Source organism: Meriones unguiculatus, chromosome 5 (genome assembly GCF_030254825.1).
Source record: "Meriones unguiculatus strain TT.TT164.6M chromosome 5, Bangor_MerUng_6.1, whole genome shotgun sequence".
NCBI lineage: Eukaryota > Metazoa > Chordata > Mammalia > Rodentia > Muridae > Meriones > Meriones unguiculatus.
In genome coordinates, this window is record NC_083353.1 from 131889757 (window position 1) to 131908793 (window position 19037).

At 53.3% G+C, this 19037-nt stretch overlaps 1 protein-coding gene across 1 annotated transcript; it reads left to right on the forward strand.

The window, feature by feature from the left end:
* Positions 1–387: 387 nt before the first annotated feature.
* Smco2 (single-pass membrane protein with coiled-coil domains 2) lies at positions 388–18619 on the forward strand. Its single transcript, XM_021645992.2, has 9 exons — positions 388–487; positions 2174–2279; positions 4486–4619; positions 5538–5687; positions 7338–7413; positions 9631–9687; positions 13774–13830; positions 14884–15059; positions 18305–18619. Exons 1-9 carry the CDS (start codon positions 402–404, stop codon positions 18501–18503), a joined length of 1041 nt encoding a protein of 346 aa, XP_021501667.2. The 5' UTR covers positions 388–401; the 3' UTR covers positions 18504–18619.
* Positions 18620–19037: the final 418 nt, after the last annotated feature.

A 19037-nucleotide genomic window follows, 5' to 3' on the forward strand; every position in this document is an offset into this window, starting at 1 on the left:
TAAATAAAAAAAATATTAAAAAAGAAAAGAAGTTAGCACGCTGCCTGGAAAACCCATGAAAACAGTTTTGTGTCTCAGGTAATTGAGACACAATTGTGAGGTGACAGTTTCGATCTCGCTTCTCCCGTATCTCAGAATGAAACCTTGGGCCATCACCCACTCCCAGTTTCCTGATCTAGAAAGCAGGCCTGGTTAAGCCTGGCTTGTTGCTTGAACAGAGGTTCTCACGAGCTCGCATTGGGGTCTCTTGGAGTGGACAGCCACCTTGGCAGCAGGGGCAACAGTTCTCTGAGGAAGGTGTGGCCGCAGGTGGGGACCTGCCATCCCGCTCATAGCTCTCCTGTCCTTGACCTTGCAGCGCCGGAGTAATGGCGGTCGCGCCTGAAGCCATCGGTAATGAGATGTCTCTGTGGATGGCCGGGAAGGAACAGCAGCTGAGTGAGAACAGCGAGTGCCTCCCAAATGTCAGTGTGGCTGAAGGTGTGAGGTAAGCCAGGGCTGAGCTCACAGCAGTCACGTCTGGGATCTGCCCAGAGACTTCCTGAGGCCGCAGAAGGCAGCTGGTGAGACAGCTCAGGGTCAGGGTTGGGGTCTTCTTCTCCACTTCATCTCATTTTAACTCAAACGTCTACGGAGGCCGACATACGGGGCACTCACGAGGCCTGCAATCAGAACGGGCATCACCACACAGAAAGGGCAAGGCTCAGAGGAGGGTGTGGGAAGCCCCTGCTCCGTGCTGCTTACTCATGGCTCCCTTATCTACAGTGGCTAAAGACACAGCCATTTAGAATGCACAGATACACTACAGTACTCACAAAATCATTCATCTGTCAGGAACGGTGGATTTGGGTCCTTAAATAGGCCGATGGGTAGCTCTTGGTGCTGTTGACTGTATTTGAGCCAGAGTCTCACTGTGTAGCTTGGCTGGTCTGGAACTCACTGTGTAGTCCAGGCTGGCCTTGGGTTCCCAGTATCTGCTTGCCTTTGCCTCCCAAGTGCTGGGATTAAAGGTAGTTTACACAGCACACAGATACGGGCTCTTTCCTACCTGTGAGTCCTCTCGCTGCGAGGACGCCCGACCATGGCTGTTGACAGAGGGAAGAGCACGGTGGAGCGGGGCAGACATGGCGGCTGGAGCAGCAGCTGAAGGCTCTCTTCTTGCCCACAAGCACCCAGCAGACTGGAGCTTGAACTCCCCAAGCCTCCAAGGCCGCACTCCTAAGGTTCCAGACAGCAAGCAGGAACCACGTAGGCAAACACCGGTGACCACAGGGACATGTCACTCAAACCAGAGCCGGGTGGGCGTGAAGAGTCTCCTGCCCACTCCTGGGCTCAGCGCCCGCAGACGTGGAATTACCTACGGACACACACTGCAAGGTTGCTGTGATTCACTTAAAAATGTGTGTGTGTGTCAGGTAAATGCAGTGTAGTAAAAAGCCAAGAGCTCAGCTCACAGTTCAAGGCACAGCTCATCCTGGTGGGTAAACCAAGGCAGTGGAAGCCTGACGCCGCTAACATTGTATTTACACACAAGAAGCTCAGAGCAAGGGACGCGCGCTGTGGTCCAGCTCCCCTGCTGTTTGTACATTCCAGAAGCCACCCAGGGAAGGGCGCCGCCCACGGTGGGCGGGTGTTAATGTCCCACCCAGGGAAGGGCACCGCCCACGGTGGGCAGGTCTTAATGTCCTAATGTCCCACCCAGGGAAGGGCTCCGCCCACGGTGGGCGGGTCCTCCAGCCCAATGTGCTCAGCCGGGACTCTGTCCACAGCCCACCCAGAGGCACGCCTCCCCGTGGCTTTTGCCGCGCTCTCTCAGCCCTGGTCCTCTGTGCCTGCCCACCCTTTGGACCTTGCGTCGTTGAGGCTCCCCTCGTGGCTGTTTGCTTGCTGTTTACCTTTCGAAGACTTTAACACATGTAAATACAAATAGCAGTGATTTGGGATCTCACCGCTTAATAATTTATGGTTTAGCCAACAAATGTTTGTGCAGGCCTTCTATTTCCCTTCTGCAAGATGTGTATGGCGTTGTTCAGGCAGGACAGTCAGGATGGGAGCAGCAGTCCCAGGGCTGGGGTCGTAGGCCTCCTCAGAATGGTGTGGGACCAGGACCGCCCTAACCGCCTGCTGTACAGTAATCTCCTTTATCTGGTTGCTGTTGTTTGCACTTGCTAAGGGAAATTGCCGACGCTGAGCCCATCTCAGGCCGATCAGGTGAAAAAGACAGCCTTTCTGGAACCCTACGGACTGGTCTCCTTTACAAGATGGACACTAAAAAATGGGTAAGCTAAGCTGGGCCTCACCCTGTATGCTTGAAATCCCAGCCCTTGGGAGGTGAAGATAGGAGGAGGAGCAGTTCAGGGTCAGCCTTGGGCACAGCAGAACCAAAACAACAAGCAAAAACCGATAAAGAAGTCAGGGAGACATAAATGTCATGTCAGGTAAAGAAATGACCTCCCCAGGCAGTGGCACACACCTGCGATCCAGCTCGGGAGGCAGAGGCAGGCGGATCTCTGTGAGTTCAAGGCCAGCCTGGTCTACAGAGTCCAGAATGGACACAGCTACACAGAGAAACCCTGTCCCCCAAAACCCCAAAACCAAGAAATGGCTTCACCTTCTCACCTTGGCCCCAGCAGTTTTCTCTTCCTGGGTGTGTAACACTGAGGTAAAGAGGCCTGGGCTGGCCCTGCCCCAGACCTGCTGTCCACACAGAGGGCTTGTCCTGGCTGTCCATGGCCCCATGTGTGCGGCCTGCTGTTTCTGCCTGGCTGCGGCAGCCTCTGTCTCCGTCTCCCCACAGCTTTCCTGCAGCTGCACCTTGCCTTCTGTCTCACGCTGGACGCAGGCACTGTCCAGATAGTCTATAATGATCTCAAGGCCTTTAACTCAGTGGCAGAGTCTGCAAGACCCTTGTCCAAACAAGGTGACACACACAGTGTGACAACACGAGCACACAGTGGGCGGCACGGACGTGGACGAGCTGCCAGATGCAGGCTGAGCGTGTTTCCAGCCTGTGTCCCTCAGAGCGACTTGAGGGTACAGACTCTTCCTGAGGAGTGCTGAGGTGTGGCCTCGGCTGGCTGGGTCTTCTGGTGAGGAACTCATTGGTCCTGCCTGCCCCAACTTTTCTCTTTCTGGTTTAAATTTTTTATTTTTATTTTTTTTATTTTATTGAAGCACAGGAGCTTTGCTTCAAAGTTCTTCAAAGTTGTAAAATAGTTGAGAGGAGAGAGAGAGGTGTTCTAAGATAAATTATTATCATTTTCTGTCATTTTTACATGTATAGGATTAAAATGCCAGAGAATGAATTTACTATTTTTCTAAAACAAAGAAAAGGGGGGCGGGGAGGAAAGAGAAAGGAAAATAGGAAAGAAGGAATCTTCTGGGCTAAATGCAGAGAGTATGCTACTTCTCCGAGTCCCTTTGCTGTGGGAGAGCTAACAAGAGGACAGAAAAGTGCACAGCAGTGATCTGTCGTGTTCTCAGCACGCGTTTAAAATAGTGTTCACAGCATTCGCGTTGTTTTCGCTTGTATAAATAGATGCGCTTCACTAAGCCATTTAAAAGTGGGTCAGACAGCGCCACAGTTTGTTCCTGTCGGCTTCAGAAAGTCTCTCTAAAAATAAAGATTTTCTTCCCCAAGTCCAAAATCCTGTCCTCACAGCCAGAGAAATTAGCAGTTTGCCACGTAAAGGCCCCGATGGTCCCGCTCTCTCAGTGTCCGAGCTTCCTCAGTTCCGCCTCACACGGTCTTTAGACCGATGTCGCTTCTACAGACTTATTTTTGTATTTTCCGCTTAGACATGTTTTTCCTGCATGTGTGTCTGTGTACCGTGTGCATGCCTGCTGCCGTCAGAGGCCAGAAGAGGGCAGCAGAGTCCCTGGGACTGGAGTCACTGGGCGCTGAGCCTGGGCCCCAGGGCTGTTTATTTTTAAACTAACAAGCTCTTCGCCATGCTTAGTTGTCACAGCTGGGCAGACTCTTAGCATGAAACACTCCTCCTTGCCTTTTTATAATCTTGAGGGCCTCCACTGTTTGTTTTGTTTGTTCTTGTTTTGCTGTGGTCTTGATATGTAGCCCAGGCTGGCCCATAACTCACCATGTAAGCCTCATAGTCATGGCACTCTCCTCCCCCAGCCTCCCGAGGCCCGGGGTGACAGATGTGCACCCTTGCCTGGCTGGTGTTGGGTTCTTGAGGAGACCAAAACAGCCATGTCATTTGAGCCAAGTTTTGGATGGGTGACTTTGAACTGTTATCCTGAAAACCGCTCTCTGCTGGAGGCTGACACCCAGGCCTGCCCCAGCCTAAGCTGGACAGGGAGGTTATCTCCCTATCTCATGCCCCAGCCCTCTGCAAATGGACGGACGACTTGCCTCATGCCTCGTCCGCACGTTAGAGGCACGGCCTCAGGCAGGCTGTGGTGGGCAGCTGGGAGCCGGGTCCTCGCCCGGTTACCCATCTTTCCTTCCTTCACCACCTCTTCCAGGATAGGTGGGAACAGGAGTGTGAGCACAGCCGGGAGCCAGCGAGCAAGCAGGATGAGCAAGAAGTGGGTGCTGTTTGTGAGGCGCCTCGAGTGTCTTCCCTGCTGCAGCTTTCCGAGGAGAGCACCCCGACACTGTGAGCTTTGACACGCCCCAGCGGGAGCCCTGAGCAATGTGGGGACACAGCGAAGCTTGGGAAGGCATTCAGAGGAAGTGTGGGAGACTACCCTACAGCATGCGCATGCCCGGGCGCGGCTGACCCCGCCTGGCAAGGCGGTAGAGTCCCGTCCTCAGCTGCAGTGCTGGCAGAGCCAGCGGGTGCCCCGGGTGTCCTTGGATTTGGAGCTTCGACCTGATTCGTATGTCAACACTCTCAGATGACTTCTGATATATAGAAATCATCCTGACCGTCATTAAAAGCCCGCCATTAGGCCTGTGGGTCACCTCCGCTGTGCCCCTCCTCCCCTGCCACTGTCCACACCCAACAGCTAACATTCACTGGGCGATTCCAAATACACTTTTTTCCGAGCTGGGTAGAGGACCTGCCTAGCGTGTGTGAGGCCCTGGGTTCAAATCCTAGCACTGAGAAAAAATATAAAAAAAAAATTTTAAAAAGTGTGTGTGAGTGTTCCCTGCAACATGTGTGCCCGGGAAGTCAGAGGAGGGTGGTGCGTTCTCTGAACCTGGAGTTCTGGACAGTCGTGAACCACTACTCCAGTGCTGGAGTCACACCCGGGCTCTAGGCAAGAGCAACCAGTGCTTGAAACCACTGAGCCAATTCTCCAGGCGGGGCCTGCGGCCTGTGGTAGAGCGCTCGCTGTGTGAAGGTGCCAGGTCTGAGCCTCACTAACACACATACAGAGTTGGCAAAATGATTTGCTTTCTCTGGGCTTTTAAGATGCTTGTTAACACAGATAAATGAAGGGCCCCGTGCTCCATTTTGGTAGTAGAAAATGCACAGAATAGACCAACTTGCCGGTCAGAGGAAGACGGCGTGAGCCAGTTGAGGTGTTTCCCGCTCCTGCCGTCCAATGACCTGGGTTCTGTTTCCCAGGGCCCCAGAGAGCTCCGTCCTCACGCTGAGCTACTGGAATGCAAAGATGGGTCTACAAATGAAAGAACTTGGAGCCAACCACGCTGACTGGCTGGAGAAAATCAACAACATTATGCAAAAAATCAGCAATACGGAAAGCACAGTCAAGAGGTAAGCTCTGGCTCCCGGGGTTGCCGGCGCGCAGAGGGCTGCCTCCCAGCCTTAGAGCTGAGGACGCGGGCACAGCGTTTGGGAAAGCCCTGAGGGCGAGAGCGCTCAGCCTTTTCCCAGAGCGCCCTGTCTCCTCTCAAGGACCCCTCACACACTCTCTCTCAGCTTACTCTTACCGTTTCTGCTTACGTGTGTGTGTGTGTGCGTGTGTGCATGTGTGTGCAAGCAAGGGACAGAAGCATCAGTTCTCCTGGAGCTTGGGTCACAGGCTGCTGGGAGCTGCCATGTGGATGCTGCCAGGAGCAGCAGGGCCTCTGACTGCTGTGCCAACTCCCCGTGCCCCCTTCTTTCTTTTGAGACAGGGCCTCCTACAGCCCAGGCTAGCGCCAGGCTATCCGTATCTAAGCGTAACTTTGAACTCCTAATCCTCCTATGGGCTGTGCAGCACAGCCTGCTTTCTGCTGGGTTTGCGCCCAGGCCATGACGAATGCTAAGCCGCCACTCCACATTCCGTTTCAGACAGCGTGGGAACCTAAGGGCCTGTTAATTGGGCGAATTAATCAGCCTTTCTAAGGGCTTGCCTTTCCTCGAATGTCAGAAGCTACTAACTGTAGCCTCCTCGCTGGCTCGTGGTGAGGGTCAGATGGACGGCTGGCTGACAGTCAGTGACAGTGTCTGAAGCCTGTGTGACCTGCTCCAGCCTCGATCCTAGCACAAAGGAACCGCGCTCCTCGCTTCCTCTTTCCCTGTTGCAAAGCGTCTGTTCATACACACCCCATCCGAGATAGACTTTTTAATCCTCCGAAACGTTAAGAAGGATCCAAATCCAATATGCTATCTATTTTCTTCTGAAATTAAAGTGTAATTATATTACACAACAATTATGTTCTTTAATTTACTGTTCTGCGAGTTTCACAATTGCACGTAGTTATGGAGCCAAAGCACCGAGGTCATAGAACACCTTGATCGGGGCATGAAATCCATTACTTTCTTCTTCCCTTGTGTGTGTGCTGTAAGACTCTGTTTCATGTAGCCCAGGCTAGCCTGGCACTTCTGACCCCCTCCCCCCACCTCGGAGTGCTGGAATTATCGGCGTGCACAGCACGCTCACCCCGTTTCTGAGTTGAAGGGTTGTTTTTTTTTAAGGTTTATGTATTTTATATACACAGCATTCTGCCTGCGTGTACACCTGCAGGCCAGACGAGGGCACCAGATCTCACTATAGATGGTTGTGAGCCACCATGTGGTTGCTGGGAAATGAACTCAGGACCTCTGGAAGAGCAGCCAGTGCTCGTAACCTCTGAGCCATCCATCTCTCCAGGCCCCTGGTTGACGGTTCTTGATATAATGTGGATAGAAGCCCAGACTGTCAGCATTTGGGTTTTCAGACTCGACTGTCCAGGCTTTGGCTGCAGCGGAGGCCTTGCTTCAAGCTCCAGAACCAGAGCAAACCCTTCCCGCTCTCGGTTTGGCCTTTTCTTCCTGCCCCTTCAACAGGGTTAGAGGCCCTTGGTCCCCGAAGCCCCACAGCCCTGACTGTGCCTCTGTGTAGAACAGACTTCAGTTTCGAAAGGTCAAAAATCCCCCCATGCTGGATGATTTTCTCCCCTCAGTCCATGGGACTTAGCCTGTCTCTTCCTCTGTTTGTAGCTTGTTGACAGAGGTTATATCCCTGGAAAACCAGTCTGAAAATCTGGAGGACCCTGATCAGGAGGCGCACATTGAGGTAAGCTGGGCTCAGACTCCGCCTGCGCTTTCTCCGCGTGCACCAGACAGCACAGAGGAGAAGGCACCCCGTCACCGCAGCGCCCTGGCCAGACCACCCGGCCCCTCTAGATTCTCCTCAGAGAGAGCTTTCTTTTATTTTTGTGATGTTTATTTTTAATTTTTTATTGTACTTGTGTTTATTGTGTGCTGTTGTACATGTGTGCATGCATGTATGTGTGTACATGTATGTATGCATTTGTGTGTGTGTGTGCATGCATGGGTGTGTACATGTATATGTTGAGTCTATGTATGTGTGTTTTATGTGCGTGGGTGCATGCATGGCTTTCACAGACAACTTGCCAGAGCTGGTTCTGTCCTCCTGCCACGCGGAGCCTAGGGGCATAAATCAGGTTGGTGGCAAATGCTCTTGCCTGCTGAGCCATCTCTCTGGTCTGTTTTCAAGTTGTTTTTGTTTTGCTTTGAGACAAGACTGTTCTCTTAAACATTGGTTTGTCTGGAACTCACTATGTAGCCCAGGCTAGCCTTGAGCTGTCTCAGTCTCCCCAGTGTTGTGTTTACAGGTGTGAGCCAGCACACGCAGGGAAGTTTATATTTTGGGGAAGGACTTGAGAGAATAGGAAAGGAGAAGGCATTGCATACATGTCTGAAACTGCTGGAGCTGTGCAATTTTGTGCACACACTAAAAGCAAAACAGAGCAAATGCCACACAGGAGCTTAAGAACCAGAAGCAGCTCAAAGGCCCCCAGCCAGCAGACAGATAAGGCCTGTCTTGCGTGCAGAGAACCCCTGAAATAAAAAGAGTAGATTTCTGGTTCTCCCAACAGCATGTGTGATCTCAGGCACAGTGAGCTCTCTGAAGAGGCAGCTCAATTGTCCACAGACTTCATATTCCATTTACACAGCACTGAAAAGGCCCAGCCACGGGGATGGAAGGTGGGCCAGAGGCTGCTGGAGCTGGGGGAGGCGGAGGCAGTCTGCCGTCCCGGGGGGAGGAGGCTGAGGGCGAGGCCGAGCTCACTGTCGAGGTAGCCCGGCTCCGCATTAAACCGCGGGGCTCAGAGGCTGGTGACGAGTTGATGTGATTCCGAGTGAGGGTGACTATGTGGCCCCAGACGTGAGCACACGCAGAGGGCTGTTGGCTGCTTGGGGTGACCGGTTCTCCTGTCGCCTGTATGTGCTGGCCCAATGCCCGGGACCGCTGGCCTAGGGTCCGGCCAATCATACCAGTTTTGTGTGGCTGGGCACTGGTGGTACATGCTTTAATCTCCACACTCAGGAGGCAGAGGCAGGTGGTTCTCTGAGTTCAGGGCCAGCCTGGTCTACAGAACAAGTTCTAGGACAGCCAGGGCTACACAAAGAAACTCTGTTTCAAAAAAAAAAAAAAAAAAAAAAAAAAAAAAAAAAAAAAAAAAAGCAGCATGTGCATGCCTGCTTGTCTGTGTGTGTGTCTCCTGCAGACAGTTCTCTCAGGGTTCCGATGAGGGTGTCAGATCCCCTGCAACGGACTTTAAGGCATAACTGTGAGCTACCATGTAGGTGCTGGGACTCCAGCCTGGGTCCTCTGCAAGAGCAGCCTGTGGGTTTGCTTGTGTGTTTGTGTCATCATTTAATTAACCTCCCTGGGCTGTAAGCCACCAGGCCCCTCCGACAGCCTCACTCTTCCGCTGAGGAATTTGGCTGCCTAGGGAGCCCTTCCCAGAGCTCCGCAGCAGCCAATTGCACGCCAGTGGCGGAGCAGCTTGTTTTCTGCACAGACGGTGTCTGCTCATGACCACTGTCCACAGGCTGTCAGGTGGGCAGAGGCTCTGGGTCCTCTTAAGTGGATGCTAGTGTTCCCAGAGCCGCCGGGAGGATGATTGTCAGGCTGCTCCCGAGGCGCTGCATGCCCCAGCATTCCCTCGGCCTCCTGGTGCTTCCCAGGCGAGCCCATGCACTGTGACCGAGGCTCACGTGGTCTTCCTCGGTCTGGATGGCAGCAGCAAGGAGAGAGGGCAAGCAGCCAGTGTATCAGCCAGTGGCGCCCCTCCATCCTGCCGGTGTATCTCACTGGTGTGATTGATCTTGGTTTCCAAACTCAGTGTCTAAGAGGGCAAACAGTGTCTAAGAGGGCTGTGAACTCTGATGTTTATCGATGCTCCGTGCTTCTCCGAAAAACTGTCAGAACTCAGTTCCACAGAGCATTCGTCTTAATGCCTTGTCTCTCCTTGTGCTGCAGGAGAAGATAGCAGAAATTAGGAAGCAGTTAAAAGAAATGAACATCAAACTGGCCCAGGTAAGGAGATGCCTTCAAATCAAGGGGAAACAACCCTCAAAGCACAGAATTTAGAGTTCAGAGGGAGGGCGCTCAGAGGGACAGACCCAGAGGGCTCAGCGCCGCTGTGCTCACCCGCAGAAGAAAAGCTGTGACTCCACGGCGAAGCAGCTCAGCAGCCCAGCTTTGGTGAGACATGCTCAAGGGATGTAGGCCCCATCTGTAGCCACATACATAGACATACTCACGCACACACAGACACACATAGGCACACATGCATACATACACCCATACACATACGCACACACATACACGGAGATGAAAAAGCTGCTCACCCATAATTCCAGATAAAAAGAGCCAGTTTCAGGGCAGCGGGAGAACGCAGGGGGCAGGCTCGCTGCCAGCGCTGACAAGCTGAGTTTGACCCCCCAGAAGTCACGGGAAGGAAGGAGAGAACAGATTCCTACATACTACCCTCTGACCCCACACGGCTTTCATGGCCTGAGTGCTGCCTGCTACAAATAAGTAAATGTGATAAAAAGTGAAAAATATTAAAAAGTCCACTTTCGCTCTTCCGTTCCCATTTATACTAATGTCACACAAAATGTCACGTAGCGTGCGCACACGTTCTCCCTTCTAACAAGTTACCCATGCTTCCTTAGCGATTAAAACAACATGAAGGTGAGTACGCAAGAGCAAAAGGCAGCCAGGCGTGGTGGCGCACACCTTCAGTCCCAGAGGCAGGCACAGGGGCGGGGGCGGGGCAGGGGCAGGCACAGAGGCAGGGGTGGGGGCAGGCACGGGGCGGGGGCAGGCACAGGGGCAGGCGGATCTCTGAGTTTGAGGCCAGCCTGGTCTACAGAGTGAGCTCCAGGACAGCCAGGGCTGTATAAAGACTTCCTCTCAAACAAACAACCAAAACAACACAAACAACAAAAAGAAAAGAACCCGGATCCTCAAAGATAAGCCCAGTGAACACTGTGTTCTTCTAATCAGCGGCTCTCCACCTTCCCAGTGCTGTGACCCTTTAATACAGTTCCTTATGTCATGGTGACCCCAACCATAACATTCTTTTTATTGCTACTTTATAACTTCAGTAATGTTGCTAGGAATTGTAATGTCAATATCTGATATTGTGAAAGGGTCATTTGCCTCCCAAAGAGGTCACGACTCATAGGCTGAGAAGCACCGTTCTGAACTCCATTTGCACACTGAAGATGTCATCCTCAGATGGTGTCTTGCCTTGAACTTTCTTTTTCACAGGTCACTTTTGCTCAGAATTTCCATATCTGTGAGCTGTCACCTTCAGTCTTTGCTATACAGCTCAAGATTGATGTTCTAGTTTATCAGCTTTGTTTTCTTGGACAGTTGGGATTTTTGTCCATGAGAAACTGAGTTTCAAATACTCGGTTATGGGGCGAGGAACATGGCTCGGTGACCGGCACAGACAAGGCCCAGCTTCAGGCACCAGCTGCTTATCCCGGCCTGGTGACACACGCCTGCAGTGCCAGCACTGGGGAGGGTCTGAGCAAGCCCGCACGTGTCTGCACAGCAGCCCGAGGCCAGCCTGGAGCCTGTCTCTTAAAAAAACTATTAAGAAGAGGAAGAGAGAGAAAGAAAAGCCCCTGTCTGCTCCTTCCAGTCAGGGCTTGAGAATAAGACCTAAAGAAGTTAAACACCAAGGAGGACCCTCAAATCCCATCCCAAATGGCAAACAGGACAGACACCAGAAGCAGTGGAAGAGAGGAAACAGGATGGGAGCCTACTACAGAGGGTTCTCTGAAAGGATCTGTCCAACAGGGAATCATAGCAGATGCTGAGACTCAGGGTCAAACTTTGGGCAGAGCACAGGGAGTCTTATGGAGGAAGAGGGGTGGAAATAGAGGGACGTGGAGGGGACAGGAGCCCCACAAGGAGACCAACAAAGTGAAAAGATCTGAGCCCAGGGGGTCCTGCAGAGACTGCTGCACCAACCAAGGACCATGAATGGACCTAGACCCCTGCTCAGATGTGGCCGATTGGCAGCTCAGTCTCCATGTGGATCTCTGAGGGAGGGGAGCAGGGGCTGCCTCTGTCATGAACTCAGCTGACTGCTCTCTGATCACTCGCCCCTGGTGACGCAGCCTTGCCAGGCCATGGAGGAAGAGGATCCAGGCAGTCTTGATGAGAAGTGATAAGCCATGGGCAGATGGCAATAGTGGAGAAATCCTCCATTGTTTGTGCCCGATTCAAGAGACCCAAAAAAACCACTAGGAGTCGAGTCTGTTGCAAATCACACGAGGATCTTTATTCAAGCTTAAGTAAGCTTGGGCCGCCAACCTCCCCTGATGTAGCAGGGTAGAAAGTGAGGCCCCGAGTATTGGGGGGCAGAGTTTTTAAAGGGAAAAACAGCAAGAGGGGAATTCCCAAGCCTTGGCGTTACAGGGAAGGGTAAGATTTGGATGGGGGGTTCGGTAATCAGGTGACCTTTAGGCTAATTGCTCCAAGCCACCTGGCCAAACTGAAAGATATCTAAGATGTCTGTACAATAGCCTGCTGGGTGGAGTGGAGGACCCACTAACATATTCTGTGGTATTTTTGACAACATGTAGAGTGCAGGCCTGATTATAGTTATCTGTTTACACATTCTGTGGTATCCACAACAACCTGCAGGGCAGAGAGCCATGTGGCCCTTCTTGGAACCCAAAGGTGGGGGTCAAGTCACTCCAAGGTCAGTCAACTTAAGATAGAGTCGGAGAAACAAAATGGAGCCACCCCTGCCATCCTCAGATCCTTCACATTCTGTGGACTAGGGGATGAGGATGAGGGGAAGAGGGAGGGAGGGTGGGACTGGGGGAGTTGACGGAGGGGCTTCAACCAGGATATACAATGAATAAATTGTAAACAAACAAAAAAAGAATCAAGACGAAGTGACTTACATCTTCTGTCCCAGACACTCGGTAGGAGACGCAGGAGGCAAGCGGGGCCTCTCAGCTCGGCTGCTGAGCCAGGACCCTGTGTTCCCTCTGATAGGACGGGTCTGACATTTACGCCTTAGGAGTGCCTAGCCATGTAAGAGGAACACGGCCTTATTTGCGAAGAAACTTGCTCTTCCAGCAGCTTCCCTCTGGGTGGAAGATTTTGTTGTTAACACGTGCGTGGATGTTTTCACCAGCATGTAGGTCCATGCACGACATGCATGCAGCACGCATGGAGGCCTGGAGAGGGCGCTAGAGCCCCTGCAGCTGGAGCTACAGCCGGTGTGAGCCACCACGGTGCTCTGCAAGAGCAGCCGGGGCTCCCAACTGCTGAGCCACCCCAGCTCCAGAAGGTTTTAAGGAGTGTAAAGGAGCAGCGAGCAGAAAAGAACAGCCTATGTGTGTGTGGGGCTGTTGTATAATTTTATGTGTGTATGTGTGTTTGTGTGTTTGTGTACTGTGCATGTCTGTATGCGTGCACACACCCGGGCTGCACCTCTGCCTGTGTGCTGTGTGTGCATGAGCATGAGGCCTGGAGCTGATAGCAGGCGTTTCCCCAACTGCTCCCCACTTTCCTCACGGAGGCAGGATCTCCGGTCTCATTCTGGGGAGGCTGGCTAATCAGCTTGCTCCGGGACTCCCGCCTCTGCCTCCCGGGCCCCTCTCCTGCCAGCTTATCCTTTTGTTTACTTCTTTATTCTATTTGAAACGAAGTTGTACTCTGTAGCCCTAGTCGGCCTTGAACTTGTAGAAATTTGCTGCCTCTGCCTCTTGGGTGCTGGGGTGAAAGGCAAGTGCCACACTGCTGGGAGATTTGCGCTTACAAAGGACAGACAAGAACCCGTCCGTGTTGACCCGGGTTATTTTCCTTGCCCTGAGCAGTTCATGACCAGATTCATACGCAGTTTTTCTGGTGTTTGCTCCATCAGTGTTTTTGGTCGTTTGCTTTTGTGGTGCTGAGGGCAGAGTGCAGGGCCCTGGGCTGTGCTGCGTCCACAGACCCAGAAATCCATTGTCTCGGGGACTGTCTACTGAGTAAATGTTTGTCTCAGCACAGCCACTTTGTATGTGGCACAAAAATGAGAGGTTTTGTTAAGTAAGCCAGAAAGACGCGCTTGCTAGTCTTCTCAGGCCTGCCGTGTCTTTTCAGGTCGATGCCTGCAACGAGGCCCGTGGATTAAAGGAGCAGCTCATTGACCGGGTAGAGGTGAGACTTCCCGGGCTGCTGCCCCGAGAGCCAGCGGGGTGTGAGGAACTGACAGAGATGCCCAGGTCTACCTGCCCAACGAGCAGCGGGGTGTGAGGAACTAACAGTTGTTTTCTACGCCTGCTCTAGCTCCCGAATAAGGAGGTGGAGACCTGTGACCTTCATAATAAGCTTTAAAGCGCTGTAGTGGGACAGAGTCTCATCTATTGTAGCCCGTCTGGGCTAGCCTGCCCTACTTCCCAGCCTCGTCCCTGTTACCTGTCCTCTCGTCTCTGCTTCATCTTTGTCCTCCTGGAGAGAGCACATAAAGACCTCCTCCTCAGGGACCAACAACCTTCTCCTCTCTCTCTCCACCTGGGAACCCCCACGGGATTACAAGTCCCCCCTTAACTCTTCTGGGCTGTTCAGCTCCTTATTGACCCATCAGAGATGATGGAGGACAATTTCTACACAAAACTGAGACAGGAGATTCTTCAGTGGTCATGACAATACCAGAATCTGTTAGCATTTAGCTCGCTGCTGGTCAGCCAACTGAACATAGAGACGAGCCTCAATATAGGAAGGTCAGCTAAACCAGCCCCCATCCTTGGCTCTGGCTCGTTGCCTGCCTTCTTTTCCATCCCTCGGGCTCCTGCCTAGGCTCAAAAGAGCACCTGCCAGCCTCTGGCCTGTCCACCCAATAGCCACCTGGATCCACGTCTGTGTGTCTGCATTCTGCCAGGCTCCGTGCAAATGGCATCCCTTCCCCGACCTCTCCCGCGCCTCCTATCCACAGTTTGTTCCCTGACCTTACACATGGAGGGAAGCGAGCCTGTGCGGCTGAGGCAGTGACGGTGGCTCACCTGATCGGACGGTGGGCTTCCTGGGTACATGGTCCGCACCCCACCAAGCCTCAGCCGCACTGCTGACATGTCTCTCGCCCTGATGTATATAGCCCAGGGCACCCTGAGGTGTCAGGGAAGAAAATCATCCTCTGTGGCCTGCAGTGAGGCTGGCATGCCTTCCGTTTCCGTAAGAAAAGATGGCTGACTGCTCTTTGCGTTCTCTCCCCAGAGCTTCCACAGGGAGATGGATGTATTGAACACTCAGCTGGAGATGTACCACAGGCAAGAAAGGGAGCCAGGCTCCCACAGCTCTGAAGACGCGGCTGTGGAGCAAGCAGAAGCCCTGCTTCCTGAGGCCTCTCCAGCCCCTTCAGGGTCACGTCCTCCTGCCTGCACTGCAGTGTGGTGAGCAGGAAGATGGGGCTGGCGTGGGCTGAGCAAACCTACCCAGTGTGGCCAGGGGTGGTGCCGCACCTTAAATCACGCATGGTGGTGTGAGTAGGAATGGCCCCATAGACTCATGTGCTTGAATGCTTGGCCCACTAGGAGGTGTGGCCTTGTTGGAGTAGGTGTGGTCTTGTCAGAGGAAGTGTGTCACTGTGGGGTGGGCTCTGAGGTCGCCTGTGCTCAAGCTTGCCCAGTGTGGCACAGTCTCCTTCTGCCGCCTGTGGATCAGGATGCAGAATCTCAGCTCCCTCCCCAGCACCAAGTCAGCCTGCACGCCGCCATGCTTCACGCCGTGATGACAACGGGATAAACTCCTGAAACTATAAGACAGCCCCAGTTAAGTGTCTTCCTTTGTAAGACGGTCATGGCGTCTCTGCAGAGCATGAAACCCCCAGATAACGTGGGTGCTGGGAACTAACCTAGGTCCACTGAGCCAGCTCTCCACTCCTCCACCTGCACGTAAAAGAATGAAATCTGAAGGCTCTGGCCATCACCGCACCAAAGGAAAAGTCACAGACGAGCGTTAGTGGCACACGCCTTTAATCCCAGCGCTTGGGAGGGGAAGACAGGCAGAGCTCTGTGAGTTTGAGGGCAGCCTGGTCTACAGAGTGAGTTCTAGGACAGCCAACAACAACAAACAAAAAAAAACCAAAAAGCAAACCCTGTCTTGAAAAGCCAAATAAATGAGTAAATCAAATCACATTATTGCTAAGAACTCACAGATAAAACTTGCACATGGCCATTCAGACATTGCCAGTCCCAAGGCTGTGCACCTGGGTGAGCGAGCAGAGCAGTCAGAGTGAGGCTCTGCGGCCGGGGCTCCCACCCACCGCCAACTGTGTTTTCATTCACTTACCGCGACAGAATCGGAACTAGAAAACAAGCGACTTCGTGTCTCCCCCACCACTCATGTCCTTGACTGCGCTAGTCCTCCCTTGTCTTCCAGCTCGCTCCTTTCTAAATACCACACAGCAGCCATGTTTATAGATGTTTACGTATAAACGCGTGTGCGTCACAGGCTGGGATGCGCATGCGAGAGAGAACACTTTTTCCTTTCTTTCTAAAATTGCTTGACCCTCTTAGTAGTACACATTCTCAGGTCGCCCACGTCTCCTGCAAATCTTGTGTTTCCGTGGTGTCTGCGCACCACATTTCCGTTGTCCGTTTGTCTGCTGACTCTTAGTCATTTCCTTGCTACTGTAAATAGAGAAGCCATAAACTCGGATGTGCAAGTATCACTGTGGTGGAGGCTGGAGCTCTCCAGGTACACGTCGGGGACCTCTTTCCTATACAATGCTGGAGACTTACTGATGGAAGAATGTAAATCTTCTCATCAGAGACAAGGTCTCCTTACGAGGTTCACGACGGCCTTCAGGATGGCCGGATGTGATGCTGCTGCGCCTGGGGCTCGGTGCTGGGGCTACAGGTATGTGCCACCACCCCTGGCTCAGCTTTTGAGTCCTTGCATCTCTTTATGAAGCTGACACCACCTTGGAGGAATAGTCTTTTCTCAAAGGAAAGCTCTCTGGCCCTTCATCTCAGCACCAACACAGAGGGTCTGTCTCTTCAGCGACCTTTCTGGAGCATTTTCCAGCAGCTGTTTTTAACTGTCTTTTTGTCGCGTAGCTGTGTCCCTGTCCCCTGCACGTCACCCCTGCAGTTTGACTGTGTCGGCTCAGTTTCTTCGTAGTTCTGTATGCAGCCATGAACCTGGAATCTTGTCTTCATCACTTTGGGACTTAGACCACGCACAGGCAATGTCAAATAAGGAGTGACACCAGCTAAAAATGGTAACAGCCTCGGAAAATGGTCATCTCCGTAGAATTAATAGTTGGAAAACTGTCAAGAATCAGGGCCAGAAAGGAAGCTGAGTGGGTGAAAGAGCTTTCCACTGGAGTATGATGACCTGAGGCTGGTCCTCAGAGCGCACACAACACGCCAGTTCCAGTGGCTTGCCTGCAATCCCGGCGGTCCCCGAGCGAGACTGTAGGTGCGGACTGCATGCCCTGGAGCTTGCCATCTCCTAGCCTGGAGGAATCAGCAGAATCTTGTCTAAGTTTCCAGTTTATGGGGAATCTCCTCAGCCAGAAGGTAATCAACTCAAAATAGCTTCAGGAAGTCCCTGAAACCGACCAGACTCACTTGGCCCCTCTCTGCCTAAGTAAACAGTAACCGAGAAGCCCCCTCAAATGGAAGGAAGCTGAGCTGCGAAGAAGACTCAGGACAAGGCCTGAGAGCCCAGCTGCCTGGAAGAGGTTTAGTCCAGCCAAGGCGCCCGGAGCTGCCCGTGGGCTGAGCAGCTTCGGTCACCCGTGCTGGCGTGGGCCTTGGGAGGCAGCCGCCTGTGGGTCATCTCTGCTCCTGTATGAAGCTGCGTGGTTCACCAGGTTCCAGCTATCGAAGTCGTGAAGCCCAGCAGTCAGCTCTCTCTGGCTGCCCTAATTAACACGCCCGATTAAAATTAAACCCCTCACCCTCACACGGGGTAGCCCTTCAGAAACTGCCTCTTGTGTGTTGGCCACGGTCTGTCTGTGTGTCCATTGAGGCCTTTGTGGCTCCCGGGACAAAAGGGTCTTTTCCCTCTTCCTTTCCATGATGACTTAGTCTAGGGGTCCCGAGCTGACCCCTCTCGTTAACATATATGTGTCTTTTTCTGAATTCTGAAAATTAAGGATTTATAATACAGCATATGCTGTGTATTATACTGTATAATTCTTATATATAAAGAATTCTTATGATGCCGGAAGGAGAATACAGGCCAGGTTTTACGAGAGGCAGAGGGCTTGGAGGTTTTGTTAGGTTTGCAGTGGTCCACACCGGCAGGAAGAGCCGCACAGTCTAATGGTCAGTGGAGTGCGGGTGGGGACACAGTGCGGCCGTGAGAAGCCACTTCCCGCCACCGTAGGTGCAGTGTGGGGTGTGAAGGAATGTTACTCGCCGCTGTAACCTCAAAACCAGTGATCCTACAGCATCGGGCAGGCAAGCAGGGGTGGCTCCAGCGACAGTGACCGAAGGGGTGTGTGTGCGTGTGCGTGCGTGCGCGTGCGTGCGTGCGTGCATGCGTGTGTGTGCGTGCGTGTGTGTGTGTGTGTGTGTGTGTGTGTGTGTGTGCACACGCGTGTGCACCGTCTTCTCCGCGTGCTTCTGCGGCCGCAGAGACAGGGCCGCCCTCGCGGTAAACTCTCGTGTCTTCTCTGCCGCAGGAAGCTCGCGCTGAGGCTGCTGCTCGCGCTCTACGTGGTGGCCGTCGCGGCGCTGGCGTGCTACGTCCTGCTCGTGGACGCCACGTTCGTGTTCGAGCGCCTGCTGCCCGGCGTGCTGGGCCACCGCGCCATGTGGGAGCTCCGCGAGGTGATGGCGCCCTTCCTGCACCTGGAAGCCGAGGCCCTGCTGCCGTCCTGAGCCCTGCGGCTTGGGCGCCGCCCGGGCCGGCCTGAGCGCAGCGGCAGCCAATTAAAGTGTCTGTTCAGTGTTTATAAGCGGCGTCCTTGCTGTGTGAGACTGAGGCAGTCACGGAAGGAGCGAGGACTTCACGAACCGGCGGGTCTCGAACCCGTGAGCCCGCCACGGCCTCCCGAGGGCTGGCGATGTCGGGAGTGTCAGCAGGCCGAGCCCTTGCCTGCGTCAGTGTTTCCAACCGCAGCCTTCCAAGGAGACCCGCTTCTCCGTGCGGCGGCTCCGGGCGGCAGCGCGTGCCCTGCGTTTTCTCAGGGCTGTTTCTCCTGTTGGCAACCCTGGAAAAACTGTCTTTCCTTAGCAAACACAAGTGCAGGCGGCCCTTCTGTCGCTGCTCCTGTCGCTGCTCCTGCCCCGCTATGAGTAACGGGAAGCACACAGGCACACTCAGGAGCATACACTCCCATCCCATGAACATACATGCTTGCATGCAATAACGAAGGCGCACACACGCGCGCGCGCACACACACACACACGCAC